This window comes from Rattus norvegicus, chromosome 14 (assembly GCF_036323735.1).
Source record: "Rattus norvegicus strain BN/NHsdMcwi chromosome 14, GRCr8, whole genome shotgun sequence".
Classification (NCBI taxonomy): Eukaryota; Metazoa; Chordata; class Mammalia; order Rodentia; family Muridae; genus Rattus; species Rattus norvegicus.
The window spans coordinates 37,556,718-37,574,797 of NC_086032.1; the positions used below are offsets into that span (position 1 = coordinate 37,556,718).

The 18,080-nt window shown below is 38.0% G+C and overlaps 1 protein-coding gene across 2 annotated transcripts in view; it reads left to right on the forward strand.

Annotated features, from left to right (window-relative positions):
- Gabra2 (gamma-aminobutyric acid type A receptor subunit alpha 2) overlaps positions 1-18,080 on the forward strand; it is a 136,241-nt gene that overhangs the window by 105,500 nt on the left and 12,661 nt on the right. For both annotated transcript variants that reach the window (NM_001135779.3, XM_017599106.3), the window contains exon 9: positions 13,839-14,041. In NM_001135779.3, coding sequence (NP_001129251.3) covers positions 13,839-14,041 — 203 coding nt within the window. The remainder of the gene's footprint in view (positions 1-13,838; positions 14,042-18,080) is intronic.

The following is an 18,080-nucleotide window of genomic DNA, read 5'->3' on the forward strand; positions in this document are numbered from 1 at the left end:
TATTCATAGTTGGAAAATAAGGAAAGAAGGAAGTAGGAGTATAAAATAAATGTTTGAGATAATAATGGCTGAAAACGTAGGAATACTAATTATAGACTGAACCACAGAAATAAAAGAAAGCCCAAGAACAGAAATAAGTATAAATGCTTGAAGAACATGCAGAAAGCCGAGTGTGGTGATATACATGTGAGAGCCCAGGCCCCACCAGTTGGTGATCTCGTTGACTCACAGCAAATTTGAACCAGTTTTGTCTATAACGTAAGTTCTGGACCAGTCAAAACTACATAGAACATGTACCTTTTAAAAAATATCTATGCGAATGGTTGGAACTGGAAAATATCATCCTGAGTGAGGTAACCCAATCACAGAAAAACACACATGGTATGCACTCATTGATAAGTGGCTATTAGCCCAAATGCTTGAATTACCCTAGATGCCTAGAACACATGAAACTCAAGACGGATGATCAAAATGTGAATGCTTCACTCCTTCTTTAAAAGGGGAACAAGAATACCCTTGGCAGGGAATAGAGAGGCAAAGATTAAAACAGACACAGAAGGAACACCCATTCAGAGCCTGCCTCATATGTGGCCCATACATATACAGCCACCCAATTAGACAAGATGGATGAAGCAAAGAAATGCAGGCCGACAGGAGCCAGATGTAGATCTCTCCTGAGAGACACAGCAAGAATACAGCAAATACAGAGGCGAATGCCAGCAGCAAACCACTGAACTGAGAATAGGACCCCCGTTGAAGGAATCAGAGAAAGAACTGGAAGAGCTTGAAGGGGCTCGAGACGCCATATGTACAACAATGCCAAGCAACCAGAGCTTCCAGGGACTAAGCCACTACCCAAAGACTATACATGGACTGACCCTGGGCTCCAACCTCATAGGTAGCAATGAATATCCTAGTAAGAGCACCAGTGGAAGGGAAAGTCCTGGGTCCTGCTAAGACTGAACCCCCAGTGAACTAGATTGTTGGGGGGAGGGTGGCAATGGGGAGAGGATGGGGAGGGGAACACCCATAAAGAAGGGGAGAGGAGGGATTAAGGGGATGTTTGCCCGGAAACCAGGAAAGGGAATAACACTCGAAATGTATATAAGAAATACTCAAGTTAAAAATAATCTATACAATAAACTAAACACATTTATAAAAGCTTGGGTGTGGTTGAAGAAGGAAAATGAAAACAGATGTGAAAACTATCACCTCAGCTCTAGGTAAAGTATCTGAAGTAATCTTTAAATCAGGCTCTGATGTTATGGCCTTGCTTGAAATCCTCAGTTTCTATTTTCTTGCTTGTATCCTTTGTGCAATTCCCCTGAAGGCCTGGATTTTGTATCCTTCAGTCTTGTACATGTTATCTACTAATTCAGTTGTGGTCTTCTTGATATCACATTTCTCCTTACTGCCTGTTTTGCTATGTTAGATTTTCCCAACCTACTTCTCTACACAGAGTGACCTATTATGGGTTGTCAAGCAGCTTCCCCAATTATATGTAGGACACATTTGTGTTCTTACATTTTAATATCTCTTGGAGAGCTCTGGTTTTTTCTTTTTTTTTTTTATTAACTTGAGTATTTCTTATATACATTTCGAATGTTATTCCCTTTCCCGGTTTCCAGGCAAACATCCCCCTTCCCCCCTCCCCTTCCTTATGGGTGTTCCCCTCCCAACCCTCCCCCCATTGCCGCCCTCCCCCCATAGACTAGTTCACTGGGGGTTCAGTCTTAGCAGGACCCAGGGCTTCCCCTTCCACTGGTGCTCTTACTAGGATATTCATTGCTACATATGGGGTCAGAGTCCAGGGTCAGTCCATGTATAGTCTTTAGGTAGTGGCTTAGTCCCTGGAAGCTCTGGTTGCTTGGCATTGTTGTACTTTTGGGGTCTCGAGCCCCTTCAAGCTCTTCCAGTTCTTTCTCTGATTCCTTCAACAGGGGACCTATTCTCAGTTCAGTGGTTTGCTGCTGGCATTCGCCTCTGTATTTGCTGTATTCTACCATGTCCAAAATGTGGGGATTATTTCAGGAAAGAAGTGATAGGTTTCTTGGTATTATGCTAATAAATACATGTTTTTCCATTCTAGATCATTAGGGAGCCATTTAAATAAATATTCATGTATTCTATAACTTTGTAGTACATTTCTACATTCCACTAGGTGCCCCCTTTCTTTTTCATTTTTGGAAAGAGGCAGATGGCATGCAGTTTACTGGGGAATAGGCTTGTGCAAACGAGTGCAAACTATGCAGGAAAGGTGATGACAGGGATGACAGGTCACACAAGATCTCAAGGAAAAGAATCCAAGGGAAGCATGCATACCATGGCTACTACAGAGACCAAGAGCCTTTGCTCTTTATTAACTTGTGTGCTCACAAGTACCTGTGAAAAGTAGAATTCGGTAATTATCAATAACAATTCATTACATGAAGGAATATGAGTTATCAAATTATAAACGAGGGAAATGTGCACAAGAGGAAAAAGTACAATTTCAGAAAAAAAGCATGTGCATTTACTCACACCAACAAAACCTTTATGCCTCTGCCCTTGAATCTGAAAATCTGAAATGGGTGTCATTTAGGTTGTAGGCACTGTCACTGAAAAAAGACCTATAAGAAGTAAAGTATTCGACTCTGGAAATGAGTTTTGGATCTAATAAATCTGTGATCTACTCATGTAAGGCAGAAAAATAATACGTCACCCTGCAGTCATATTATGATTGTATAAGCTGTAAATAGAACCTTCTAGGGCATAATTGTATCTGTGTTCTCACAAAGTATAAATTAGGAAAATATAATATAATCGAACTTTACAATAATGATAAATGTGTAAATTGCCTGTAAGACAGAGAAGACTCAATGTTTCCTTGGACAGGTGTAGAGGAGCTGTGAGTTATAATTGTAACCTTTCTCCACGTGATGGTAATGAGTTCTAAACGTTATTATGCTATGTTACAATTGTAACTTTCTCAGTGGTAGTAGAAAAATATCAAAAACATTGCTGTATTTGGGTAAGAGTTGAGTATTGTTTTGTTCACTGTAATGATTAAAGACAGAAACAAAATATTTTTATCAGATTCTTGTTTCTGCGATTTCTAGCAGTAGCCAGCAGGTGGTATCAAACAATTTTACATTTTTTCTAATGCCTCTTTCTGTCTCTGTCTCTTTGTCTACCTTCTCTTTCCCTTCCTGTCTCTGTCTTCCTTTCTCTTGGTATCTCTGTGTCTATGTCTGTATCTCTGTCTCTCTGTCTCTGTCTCTGTCTCTGTCTCTGTCTCTCTCTCTCTCTCTCACACACACACACACACACACACACACACACACACACACACACACACACACACAATACACACACCCCGCAGCTCTTTGTTATTTAATTTATTGAATCCACCTAGAGGCTCTTACTCTTTTTTATATGTAGATATATCTTTTGAAAATAGAAGACTTAGCTCACACTCTGTTAATTCATTTGGTCTCAATAACAACATATTAGAAAGCACAATTTAAAAACCCTGATTTTAACTAATTTAAAAATAAACAGATTATAACAAAAGAAGCAGTGAAGAAAATCTCCCAAAGTCACAGGTTACGACTCAGACATCTGGCAGTGGTGACTAGTCCTTGAATGGTGTTGAAACCACTCTCTCTGATTTGACTTCATTCAACATATATTTCATCCCAGCACTTAGGATTGCCCTGTTTCGAGGCCATTTATTCAAATACAGGAGTTGGAATACCAATTAAATTTAACATGTTCCTATGACTATGTATACTATTACATAGAAACGAAACCAGGATATACGAGAGATAGAGATTAGATGTGGTCTTTGCCACCAGCTTAACTCACCTACTCACATATATGCAGATATTTTCAACGATGAAGCACTTTAAGGTACTTGCCTTCATGCTTTACTGAGAAACATCTAGTTCTTCCAGAGAGAGAACTAGATATGCATTGCACAGGTCACACCAAGGTGAGAAGGAGGAACACTGAAGAGATGTTATGGGAACACTCATTTACTGAGGGCATGATGAGCTGGCAGGTTGACATTGTTGGAAGACACTGCAAAGTTTTTGAGCTTTCCAGATTAGTGCATCGCTTCTTAATGTTCAGTTCTTTCTGTTTACATTGTAATGAGAACCATCTGGGTTGAACGATTAGACAGAAAAGCTAGCATATGAAAATCTTATCCTTCTCGTGAAAGGGTAAATGGGAGAGTTGAGGGGAGGGCAGGGGGAAGGCACTTTGCAGATGAGATGAACACTGTCGTTGTCAAATTCAAAAACCTTCTGAAAGCAAATGATAGGTGCATAGGGGAAATGGTTGAATATGGTTAAAAGCTAATGTGTGCACAGAAGATTCATATTGAATCAACTGTCACAGGGTATTCACTTCAGTGAATGGACCTGACAAGAGCTTTAGCTATGAGTACAAGTTCTGAAAGAAAATTAAACTTATGAGCCTTGGTCATTGGTACTTAAATGATACTTAATTTGTAAAAGATTAATGAAAATATGATTACATCATTTTTCACCTGCCTTTCCTCCTGCCTTCACTCTCATGTCCTCTTCTTCCAAACACTGTCAGACAACCCACAAAACTTCCTCACAGTTTAATAGTCCCTTTTATTTAATTATTGTACTTGCGTGTGTGTGTGTGTGTGTGTGTGTGTGTGTGTGTGAATATAACTAAATGATTGCACGTTTCTGAATTTATATGGTGTGACTTATGGGCATATGATTTTAGGGTTGACCTCTCTTTAGATAACCAACTAGGGTTATCCTTGGGAAAGTCCAGTTTTTCTTCTCTTAGCAGTCTTTAGTTGCCTACAGTTCTTTGTTGATGGTAAGTACACATGACATTCCTCCTTTCAACTTAAAATTCCCAAATAATGACATTGTCGTTATCTAGGTCTTGTTTGGGAAGCCATGCTGTTGAGATATATGTAGAACTTCACTGTCAAACCCAGGACAGTCTCACTGCTGATTCCCTGCATCTCAGGGTCTTACATTCCCTGTGCTCTCTCTTATGTGGTGTTACCTAAGGCTTAGGTGTGTGAATTCTTATTGGTGTATGCACAGAGCCTGGGTTTCCCAAGATACACTGATCTCTGTGTTACGACGTATTGTGGTTTTCTGTAATAGTCTCCATTTGCTGCAAAGAGGAGTTTCTTTTTTTAAGAAAGCATAAAAATGGGGAAAAATGAGGATCTAATTGGGAAATAACTATCTACAGACCTACCTGTGAATCTATGTTTCATCCATCTATATCTATTATCTACCATCCATCTATCTCTATATCATCTATCTATCTTCCATATATGTATGTATATATATATAAATTTATTTTCTATTTACCTACTATACATCTATCATCGTGTGTGTGTGTGTGTGTGTGTGTGTGTGTGTGTGTGTGTGTGTGTGTGTGTGATGCTACCAACAACTCCAGGATTAGGCATGAGAAGCTACCCCTGGAATTATGTCAGATTAGCCTACATGGCTTCCAGAACAATATAAACTAATGCAGCTTTCCTCAGTTCCCTATTGTAGGTTGAAAGTAAGTCCCTATTGCTGGGGAAATCACATACTTCAATCATGGAACTCAGAAGATTTGACCTGGATTTAACCTGAGAACCTCCTTCCTGGGCTGTAGTTTCCATAGTAGCAAAAAGTACTATGTAAGCTGCCAAGGAAGGGACGCTATCAACAGTCCTATGGTGCTAAAACAAGGAGCTATAACAATGACCAGCTATACCTAAGGGTAAAACAGGAACAATCGTATTTTGATGGTAACTGACTGCAGTCATTTAGACTTAAGGCTTGCTCAGCAGGATGGAAATCATGAGTGATATTGAACTCAGTCAATGATCCCGGGCTGAAGAGGTCACAGACCTTAGAGGAGAATCTTTGACTACCTTGCTTCTAGAACAGCAAAGTGTTAGCTTCATTCTAGAATGTATGCTTATACCCACAGATAAGTGTTTCTTTTATCCCATATCAAAGAAGCTTCTCTTTGTAGCAAATTAAAACTATTTAGAAAAACCACATTAGATCAGACAGCAGAGTTCAACTGATTATGGGAAATTCAGTCTCAGCATAACTCCCACCACTAAGGCTCAGAGAACCTCTCTGAAGGGGTGGGGTAGATGGATTGTAAGAGTCAGAGAACCAGGGAATGTACTGTGAAATCATGTCTTGAAGAAATGACAAGGAAGTTTTACCAGTGACTCTTCAACAATATAGCTGTGTAAACATGACATGGACAGTAAGAATATTGATAGGATGCTGATGTAAAAGATAGGAACCGTAAGTAGTTTCACACATATATAAAAACCTAGAAATCTTTAGAGAGGGAAAGTTAGTCTGTTGCATGCATGAGCCACTGCTTGCTCATCCAATTCAGTCATGTAATATTAACTCATATATAAACAACCCACACACTACTGGAGCTAGAAGCATATATGTTTAGAAGCATATGTATGCTTGTAATCTAGTGAAGTGTGGCTTTTATGTATATGATCAATTTATGAAGCTTCAATTTATGATGTAGTGAAGTGTAGGACATGAGAGAATTTAGAGGGAGGGAATATGGAAAGGGAGAAGAGAAGGAGGGAAATGAATTTATATTCTATTTAAAATTCTTAATAAAAGAATAAAATTAAATATGTGAAAATTCAAATTAACAATCACTTCCAGCTTACATTTTATTATAAAAATGATATGGTCCATTCACTTTTACAATAGTATTTAAATATATGTGAGAATGTGAAAATGACCATAATATTAAAACCAGGAACATTCCTTTCTACTTTAAATTGGGATATTACATTCTTTTCTAAAATGATAGTATGTTCTGTAGTGTGTCCAGACTGATTTATTTTACGGAGCTCATTGATGTCAACATGTAAGCACAACTGAATATGCTTTCATTACACATAATTAGCGTCACTTCCTTAACCATAATGTCTCATGGACACAATCATATCAGTTTATAGCTCTATTTCCTTGTTGCCACAGGGTTCTGCTGTTCATACTGTAAATAGATACATTTTTTCAATATCTCTGCTTTTTAAATATCAATTTGTGAGTCTTTTCTTTCAGAGAATTGTTTACACAATTATATTCCTGAATTATTTACTCCATATCCTTTTGTCATGTTGGTAATCCATATTGCTCTGAGAATGTTGTTATATTATGAAAAATAAGAATTAAAAATAGCATTTATGCATGGGGAGCCAGACTTTGAGCTAAGAGTATAATTCACCATATTACACCAGAAGACTTAAAATTTTTACTTGTTTTCTACTTGAGAATAAGGAATAATCTTTTATATAACTTTTTCAGGGTCATGCTAGTGACAAACAGTAAACACAAGGTTAATAAGTCTGCAAGTGGGGCCATTTGAGGGCCCACCCTCCTGAAACAGAGATCCACATGGCTTTGTTCTATCTAAAAGTGTAAGTGAACAGTCACAGGATAATCCCCTTTAAAATGTTGGGAGAGGTGACAACTGCAAACAATGGAGTGGAGTTCTGAAATTATATCTATTCATAAAAACCACTTAAAAGAACTATCAAAATTCATGAAAATTAACATTTGCAGAACTTTGGAAATTACCTAGCTGTAGCTACCCAGGGTACACCTATTTAAGAAAGAAATAGTGAATATTGTTGAGAATAATAGGCTTTGAGATAATATGATATGGTATGGTAAACCATAAATTTAACAGCCTACCTTCCTCAACTACAGAAATTAAAACATATCATTAAAAGAAAATGAGTGGGACAGAGAGATGGCTGTGTGAATAAAATCTTTGTTGCTCGATAACTTAAATTCACATCCCCACAAACAAAGAAGGTTTCTGAAAACCCAATGGTGGGAGGTGGAGACAGGAAGATTTATATGGGTTTCCCGGTTATCCATCTTTGACAAATGGTGAGTTCTAGATTCAATGTGACACCCAGCCTCAATAAAATAAGGTGAGTAGAGTTTAAGGAAGACACCTAAGATATCTTCCAGACTTCATAGTACAGGCAAAGATATTTGGACATGTAGTGAAGAAATGCATACAACACATACATAAACATACATATGCACACACACACATACACACATACACACACACAAACACAAATGCAAACACACAGACACACACACACACACACACACACACACACACACACACACGCACACACACACACACACCCCTATTCATACAGAAAAGAGAATAAGCATCACTTCCTAGTGAGTCCCTGGAAGACCACTCCAAAGAAGTCTTTTTTTATTTGTTTCCTGAACTCAAAACTTCCCTTATACGAAAGGGTGAGGCTAACCACTGAAAATATTTCCAGGAAGAGGCTTTAGGGTTTAGACTTCCTCAAGGCAAAAACAACAACAAAAATATTTGGAACAAACCAGGAACTAAACACAAATATTATAAAGGAAGTCTTGTGAAAGAGTTGTACATTATATTTGTGGCAAACACTGGCATATTTCTCAGAGTCTATAAGGTCACATACTGCCAGGGTTACATGTGTGTTTAGGAGACATCTGAAAAAAAGTGAAAAAATGATCTTCTCACTTCTGCTTGACTTTAAGAGTGCACACAAGCAGAACAATTGTCTTTTAAAGTTTAAAAATCAGTTATTATGTTGTATTAAACTATACATAAAGATGCCTTGGGGAAATTATTTCTGATTAGATTATTTGTTTTTAGGCATTTAAGGAAATTTCTTCATTCATAAGATAGGTGTCTACCAAGCTAACAAGCTTCAATGGTCCCAAACATTCATGTACTAAGACATGAATAGAAACACATAAATGGTATTAATACACTAAAAAACAAAAAGCAAAACTGATATTTGATATGAAAGAGGTACTCATCATAATTACCAGTCAGGGTGTTAAAAGAAAGACTGTCTCCCAATAATTCTAAACTTTCAAAACTAAATTTTTCAATTTAACTAAAAATCAAATATTATTCTTATTAGAAGAGTGACAATAAATAATGAAAATATATGAAATAAGTACATGTATGATATGCCAGATATTATCTTCAGCATCTACTTAATCTCAGATATCTATATAAATTTGAGTAAGTGTTGTCATTAGCAAAACTTGAGTAGAGTATCATCCACCTGAATGAAAACATGCTCGAGGGGTTGGGGATTTAGCTCAGTGGTAGAGCGCTTGCCTAGGAAGTGCAAGGCCCTGGGTTAGGCCCCAGCTCCACAAAAAAAAAAATGCTCGATGGTCACTCAAATCTACAGCAGAATTAAAAACCTAACAGTGAGCATTACTCTATGGCTAAATGTAAAAATTAGTTAATATATATTATTTCTTTGCCATCTTCTTTTATTTAGATTTTGAAGTGAAATACACAATGTGAGAGTTATATATTTGTATAAAACAAACAAATTAATGGTATAATCTGTGATGGAATTATAGTCAAATAAAATATTTAAACTCTTGGTATTTAGTTGGCATTAATGTTAATTATATTATAGATTATAGTGCCCAGGATCACAGCTAAGAAAATAGTTCAAAATAAAATGCTAAAAAGTTCTGGTTTTTTTCTTTAACAAAAGGAGCATCCATTTACTTTATAAATATAGAGCATTTATTTTGGACTCTCAATGTCTAAGATGAGGTGGTTCCATTTGCTAAGCTGTTGAGGGACTAATGGCTTATGACATCAGAATGGTTAAGAGTGCTTCCTGAAAAAAATCAATATTGAGACAGAAAGCCAGGGCTATTCAAGGACATGCCTTGAACTCTGTCTCTTCTGGGTCTTGTGCTCCCTCTCCTCCTTTCTCTTACTTAGTTTGCAGGTTTTCTCTTTCTTTTGCTGGCTTGGTCTCAGTCAAACTCTCCGATGCATTACCTTAATGTATTTTGTGAGCAGCACCGTTATGATCCAGTCATTGTCAAACTATTTCTCTAAGAGATTCCGACACTTCAACCACACTGTGGATTCCAGAACCTAACATTTGGGATACACTAAAATAATATCCAAACTATAGCATAAATCAAAACAAGAGGAAATTAATGTCATAAACAGTGTTTCATGGCGGATGTCTCTTCATTTTTGATTTTTATATTTTAGGCATATGTGTACACATAATTATGCATTTATATGTACCCATTTGTCCATTTGGACAAAAATACTGAAAGAAAATATCCACCAGTGTGTTGCTTCAAAACATGGTGCATTCCTAGGTTTTTGTTAAATGGATTTTTAAAAAATGTTTTTCACTCTTCCTAAAGACATTTAATTAATTCACTAGTTGATTGATTGATTGATTTGTGTGTGTGTGTGTGTGTGTGTGTGTGCATGTGTGCAATTGCACAAATAGCATGCATGTGGAGGGAGGTTGGAGACAACTTGTAGGAGTTCATTCTCCTCTTCAACCAAGAATCCCAGGGTTCATGAGCACAGGACATCACCTCTATGCACTGAGCCATTTTATTGGTTTTCTGAATGCAGTTTTCATAATAACTGAACAGCTGCTGAGGTCAGTTTATTTTCCCAATGTTTCCACAGTGACCACCATGTCTTGTGCATTCACTTATTAGTGAGAGGGATAATTACTACTTAATACTCATGATTTTATTGTACATGAGGGGGAAATGCTGCCTTATCTCAAGAAAATGTGAAAAGTAACAAACCTAGCCTCCAACTTTTCAAATAATCAAAATTTGAGTATATATTTTTGTCTTGTGATGAAACACCTTGACTAAAACAACTTGGGAAGGACTGAGTTTATTTGACTTACATTTCCGTCCAAGTTCATCACTGAAGGAAGTCCGAGCAGGAACTTAAACAAGCAAGGAACCTGGAGGCAGGAGCTGTCACAGAGGCCATGTAGGAGTGCTGATTACTGGCTTCCTCTTCGTTGCTCAGCCTAAATTCTTATAGTTCCCAGAGCTATCAGCCCAGGAATAGTACCAACCTCAATTGACTGGGCCCTCCCTCATCAATCACTAATTTTAAAAGTGCCCTATAGGGTGGTCCATAGTCAGATCTCAGGAAGGCAATTCCTTTTTCTTCTTCTTGAAAATTTAATTTATTCTCCTCTCATATATTGTATCCTCACTGCAGTTACCCCACCCCTTACTCCCCGTTATCCCTCTCCCCTGTATCCAGTTTTCTTCCATTTCCCTTCAGAAAAGAGAAGGCCCCTCGGAGAGATCAACCTACCATGGCATAACGAGTTACAATAAGTCTAGGCAAGTTTTGACCAACGCAACCCAGTAAAAGGAAAAGAATCCCAAGAGCAATCAAAAGAGTCAGAGATCCTCTGAGTCCACAACCATAATGTGTATGTAGTGGACCTAGCTCAGACTCTAGAGCTTCCCTGATTATCATTGTTTCAGACTCTGTGATCACTGATGAGCCCTGGAAAGTTGATTCTGTGGATCATGCTCTTGATCTTTCCAGAGGCATTTTCTTCTTATTTTTTGAATTCAATTTTATGTTTTTACTTATTCACTTCACATTCCATTCCACTCACTGTCCCCCTCTTGGTCACCCCTGTCACAATCCTTCCTGATACCCTCTCCCCTTCTTCTCTGAGCAGGTGAGGGCCCCCTGGGTATCCCTCCACCCTGGCATTTCAAATCTTTATGACATTAGGAGCTTCCTCTCCCACTGAGGCCGTATAAGGCAGCCCAGCTAGTAGAACATATCCCACATTTGGGCAAACACTTTTGGGATAGATCTCCTTCTAGTTGTTTAGGACCCACATGAAGACCAAGCTGCACATCTACTACATATGAGCTGGGTGGTCTATTTCCAGCTCTGTATGTTCTTGGGTTGGTGGTTCAGACTTTGAGAGACCCAAGAGTCAAGGTTAGTTGACTCTGTTGGTCTTCCTGTGGAGTTCCTATCCTCTTCCAGGTCTGCAATCCTTCCTCCTCTTCTTTCATAAGAATTCCCAAAGTCCATCCACTGTTTGGCTGTGGGTGTCTTCATCTGTCTGTGTCAGCTGCTGGATGGAGTCTTTCAGAGGAAACATGTTCCTTCTGTAAGCATAACAGGATATCATTAATAAATTGTGTTAGGGATTGGTTCTTGCCTAGGTAATGGAGCCATTATTGGTTGATCATTACCTCAGCCTCTGCTCTATACCCCATGCCTGCATTTCTTGTAGACAGGGTAAACTTGGGGTTGAAAATGTGTGGGTGGGTTGGTGTCTCTATCACCCCACTAAGGTTCCTGCCTAGCTACAGGCCTCTTCATGTTCCATATCTCCAACGTTGTGCACCTCAGTTGTGGTCACCCCACTGATTCTTGGGTCACTCCCTTATCTCATGAGGGGCTCTGTCTCATCCTGGAGATGCCTCCCACTTCCTTACCCCCATCAGTTGCAGATTTCCACTCATTTTCACGGCCATTTAGCCATCTGTCCTGCCCTTTCCCACACCTGATCCTGAATTGCTGATTCTCCCCCCACTACCCCTCCCTCCCAGTTAGAGGCAGATGGAGGCAATTTCTTAATTGAGGCTTCCTTCTGTAAAGACTTTAGCTTGTGTCAAGTTGACATGAAACTATCCTGCATATCTTCTTAGCTGCTTTGTTGATGTTGATTAGACCTGTAGCCTTATCCAAGCTCGGTGACTACTGTATTACTGAGCAACATCTTCAAGCCATTTATTTTCTTTTTCTTTCAAATGTCCCTGAGGTATGCAATTAAGCTCCTATTGGACTTTCAGTTGATTATAGCCTTTTGAGTGCTGGTGCTGCAACTTCCTGCCTAACTTATTGTCCTCTTTTTCCCCATAAATGTGAGTTGCTTGTCACCAGCATAAAGAGTTTTAGGAGAAAGGAAATATTTGGGGGGGGGAAGGTGGGACACAAAAAATGTATAAAGCATCCTTTAATTTATCTTTTTAAAATATATCACACGTGGATATTATGCTTCTATAATGTCTATCCCTCCCTTTAAACCCTTTAGAACCCTCGTACGTTCCCCCACTTCCTCTCAAATCTATGACTTTTTAAATAATTGTTACACATACACCGAGAGTCAGACAGGCAGAAGGAGAAAGCCTCTTGAGTCAGTTTAGTCTTGCTTATAAATGTATGTGTTTAGAAATGAACACTTCACATTGTGTTGCCTGTTAGGAGCTTGTCCCTGGAGAAGCCTGATTATTCTTCTTTCTACAGCAGTTGACTCCCAGAAATTTTCTTTTTTTTGTCTTGGAATGGGGATTTTGGTTGTTTTAAATTGGTTATTTCTATCTTACAAACTTTTGGATTAGTAGTTGTCTTATTTCAGACACAATTTAAGTGATGCTGCAAGAGATCTGCCTCCGCAAAGCTCAACAAGCAGAGTTAATTCCATGCTTACACAGCCATACTTAAATGAAAAAAGTCTTAAACCTTCTCAATTACCTTTCTGCTATAATGACTGTGGGGATTTGACCAGGTGCTTTAGCATGATTCATCTAAATGAAACAGATTGTGAGTTATGGTGGATGAGTTTTTAATACTAATTGAGCTGATGGGTAATAGGTCACTCTAAAGTGCCTGCACTTTGTCACACCTAATGATGCTTCCGTATTACCAGTCTTTTTAAATATCAAATATACTTAAGAAAAAGTGGAGTTAATACAAAATGAAGTAAAAAAAATGAAGGCACTATCAGGGTCTGTTTGGTGTCTCTGCTTCAAGAAGTAGGATAGCTAAGAATAATGGTCTTGCTCTGTTTTCTAACACTTGCCTAGTGATTAGAAATGACAACAAAAATAGTTTCAAGGGAAAGAAAAGGATAACTTTGTGCTAGTCTCTCTCTCAATCACTGACTGTTCCTTTGGTCCCTGTCTCTTCTTTTACAGGAGTAACAACTGTTTTGACAATGACCACATTAAGCATCAGTGCTCGAAATTCCCTTCCCAAAGTGGCCTATGCCACTGCCATGGACTGGTTTATCGCTGTTTGTTACGCGTTTGTGTTCTCTGCCTTAATTGAATTTGCAACTGTTAATTACTTCACGAAAAGAGGATGGGCTTGGGATGGAAAGAGTGTAGTAAATGACAAGGTAAGTCGAGCCCCTTCTAATCTTATTAAAGGAAAATTTGAATGCATTCAGGCTTGTTGCAGATTCCTTCCTAAAATTTGAAATTAAAGAAAATTGAAATTATCAATTTTCAGAAGTTTGTTCTTGCTTGAAATCCTTTAAGCGTTCTTGTGACAGTGACACCTTTTAAATGTGTTCCTCAGCTTCTGTGGAGTTCTGCGTACAACACTGTTGTAGGTTCACACATGGCTTCCACAATCTCTGAAGTAAGGAGGGTCTCTTCTTAATTTTAATCTTCCACAGCGATTAATCTCAATCTTATCAAATGTGTTGACTTGCTCCAGCTCATACAACTGACCAGTAAGTTTACTGGAACCCAGTTCTGTCTGCTAAGAAAGTTCATGCCTTTAGATCACCAAATATATATTATGATAGAGCTTTGCAGGTAAAATGAGCATTAATTATATCTAGTAAAGACTTAATTGCTCTGTCAATGGGTCAATGACTCTTCATATGTCCATATCTCTATTACTGCTTTGTAACAGTGAAGGTAGGATTTTCCTCTTCCCTATAATATGAAATACTGCATTCATATAGTATGAATAGTGAAATAGCCAAGAATTTTAAGTTGGTCATGTGGTCTAATTGGGGAAACTTACTTTTAATATTAATTCTTAAGAGTCCTGATATCTATCTCTTCACATTTCAAGTACAGAGGCTAATGGGATACTTATGCATAGATACACCAGTGGCTTCCTGTCCAATTTTATCAATTGCTATCTGCCCTAGGAAACAACTTTGTATATATTTTTATGTGATATAAATATTTTAAGTACTGGAAGAAACTTCTATTTGGAAAGTTTCATTGAACAGCATATTATACAAATTTTCCAATAAGATTTGGAAAACCTTTATTGTGGTTTGATTTTTGTCTCAGTTATTTGAATGTATGTAAATATTTATATGTTTAATTCTTACCTATGTTACAGTTTGCACATGGAAAGATATAGTTGTAGAGTTTAAGACAACTGTCTTTTTTTTTCACTTACAAGCTATAGAAGTTCTAATTAAGTTGCTAGCTTATTTGTAAGTTGTGTTGGCCTACTATGGGAGTAGGGATAAGATTTTGAGTGGGACTTCTCAGGTTTCTATGCTTAACTTCTGGTTGATTCCAGCACTGCTGATCTGTGCTGTTTTCATTTCGCATATAGAGAATTCCTCATCATCGGATCGTTGTGATTGCTTCTCTTTAGCTCTATTAGTGATGCATACACTTTCTCCATAGATGACCTGGCTATGACAGTGGACCCCAGGCTCTTTCAGAGTCTTGGCTGACTACATTTTTTTTTATTTTAAATTTTGCAATGCGTTGATGAGACAACTTATTTATCTCAACAAAAAATGTTTTTAAAAACTTCATAAGAGATTTTCCGTGTAAGCCATTTGGATTTCCTGAGACACAAATTTTAAGTGTAAAATAACAGTTTTCTCAAAACACAGAGGTTTTGTCCTTTCACAGTCAGTGGACTGCATGCGGTCCTTTCCTTCTGCATTTTATAACATGAGAGCTGCAGGTTTGTGACCAGTCAGTCCAGACAGCATTCAGAGCTCCTTCGACAATTTATGAAGTACAAAGCATTAACTTGCCACATTAAAAAGATACTCAGTCATACATGTCCCTAATGTGTGTTGAAAAGAAGAAACGTGTACTTAAATTTCATGTGTCTAGAATCAGGTCTTTACATACAAGATTATGAATAAATGCTATTGACAGATTGTTTTTTATGCCTCAGATGCTTTTGAGCTCTAAGATCTTGATGGATCTTTATATTGGGCTTAGCTTCACTCGTGGCATTAGCAAAGAAACATTTATTCTAAAAGTATACATCTCATCAAAGACAAGAATTGTAAGGGACACACTGTTTGCAGGGCATCCAAGAACTTCTAAAAGAAGTTATACAATGTGGCCCTTCTCTATCCCCAAACCAATCTTTCACTTCTGTTGCTGAAACCTCTTCTGTTGCTTTCCCAAGCTTTTTCCGTTGTTACTTTCTTGCTTTGTTTTTCCTTTTAACTATCTCATTTATATTTTCCTGTGAAGAGACCTAGTTACTTTGCCACGACTGAGAACCATCTCCCAAGATCTGGTATCACGGTTGCCCCTACCTCTAGATGTAACTCTTCTTTTACCACAGAAACTTCTGAAATGAGTTTTCCCCTGTGGTTTTTCTTTTACTTCAGCTCTTAGTCCTCTGTACCCTGAAATTCTTCCCTTCTCTGCCCCCTTGCCAGTAAGCCCTAATCGACTATTGGGTGATGAAAGTTTTCCACCCCCACACCCCCTGGGATGCTCACTGAGCCTTCCTCTGCTATGCTGAGGACATAGTCTTGGGTGCAACTGGGCAACTTTTTCTCTTTGTGGTAAGAAGTACTTCAGTGACTTCAGCGCCCTTTGCTGACATCACTGGCAGCTGCAAAATTCATTCCACACTGTGAAGCCCTTTGCCACAGTTGAGCTTCTAGATCATGCTCATGTTCCCCAGAGAAAGTCATGTCAGCAGTCTTTGATACTTTTGTTGGTTTCTCGTTGTTTACAATGTGGTTGTCAATTTCCAAGTTGTACTGACAAAATTTGCAGGAATATCTACAGTATTAAAGCCATAATTAGTCCATTTGCTGCCACAAATCATGTAATCCTTGTCCATTGTCGACACAATTTTCAGTTTTTTATGTTATTTCTGAACATTGCTTTCCAATATCATTAGGTCCCATTAAAAGTGGTGTGCTTTTCAGAGTTTTAGAAAAACCATATCATCCATTGAGATTGAATATTCGAACTTTAAGTCTGCCAGTGATCATAATGACAGACTTGTCATTTTAACAAGTCATTTATCCCTGGCAAGTTGCACAGCATCTTACATATTCTACATATTCAGTAAACATGGCATATATTATTGAAATATTACCAATTCAAAACTCTAAAACCAACACTCTTGTCTTATAGTGCAGTGTTATACCTGTCTTACAGACAGCATTGTTTCATTCCAATTATCTACCATCTTCTTCCCTAGTCATTTCCACTTTGTCTAGCACTGCAGTCGTTGAGAACTGCCTGTGCTCAGATGTTTCCAGTCATTTCCACATTTTCTGATATAATGTCAAGGACAAGGGCCAGAGAGATGGGTCAGGGGTTAAAAACAATGACTGCTCTTCCAGAAGAACAAAGGTTGGATTCCCAGCTCCTGCATTGTTGACAACTGTCTGAGCCTGCAGTCACAGGGAATCTGACACCCACTTGTAGCTCCCTAAGGCCCTGGAAACTTAGTTAATGCATCTGTTTATGTGCAGAAAATCACCCGTACACATCGGATAGAAGAATGGAATGAATGAATAAATATATAAATATATAAACAAAAAATAAATATTTAAATTTAAAAAGCCAAGGACTTAGAATGTTAGAACAGGATAACTGATTCTGTTATGTGTCTGGTCAGTTGTTTATACAGCATAAGTTAAGTCTTTTAACTCAATGTTGCTAACAATGAAAGTGCATTAGTAGCTTCAGCCTAGGTTCTCTCAGTTGTCCTTAAACACTGGATTCCTAGTGTTAGTGTGCAACAGTGATGTCTCTAGAACTGTTATGAATAGGCAGTAATGTAATAATTAATAAGCATGGTTATTATCAACTTCTACACCCGCCTCCCCCCAAAAATACAGAAAACAACAGCAGCAAAACAAGGAAAATCCAACCTGATCTCCTTTTTTGTCTTTTCTTTGTTCTTATTTAGGTGCTTACCTACAATATACCTCAGATAGGACATGACAAAATGTCACATTCCAACAAACAGGACTCTGTGTGTGTGTGTGTGTGTGTGTGTGTGTGTGTGTGTGTGTGTGTGTGTGTGGTGTGTCTAGCATTAACTTATGTTCATTATCCTTATAAACCTCGTGTTGTATTCAGTATTATTTTATACTTCATTTACTGCTTCCTGCTTTTAGTGGGTTTTTTCTTTTTAATATACATTGTCATCTTAGAGTAACCTAAGTATTACTGCAGGGC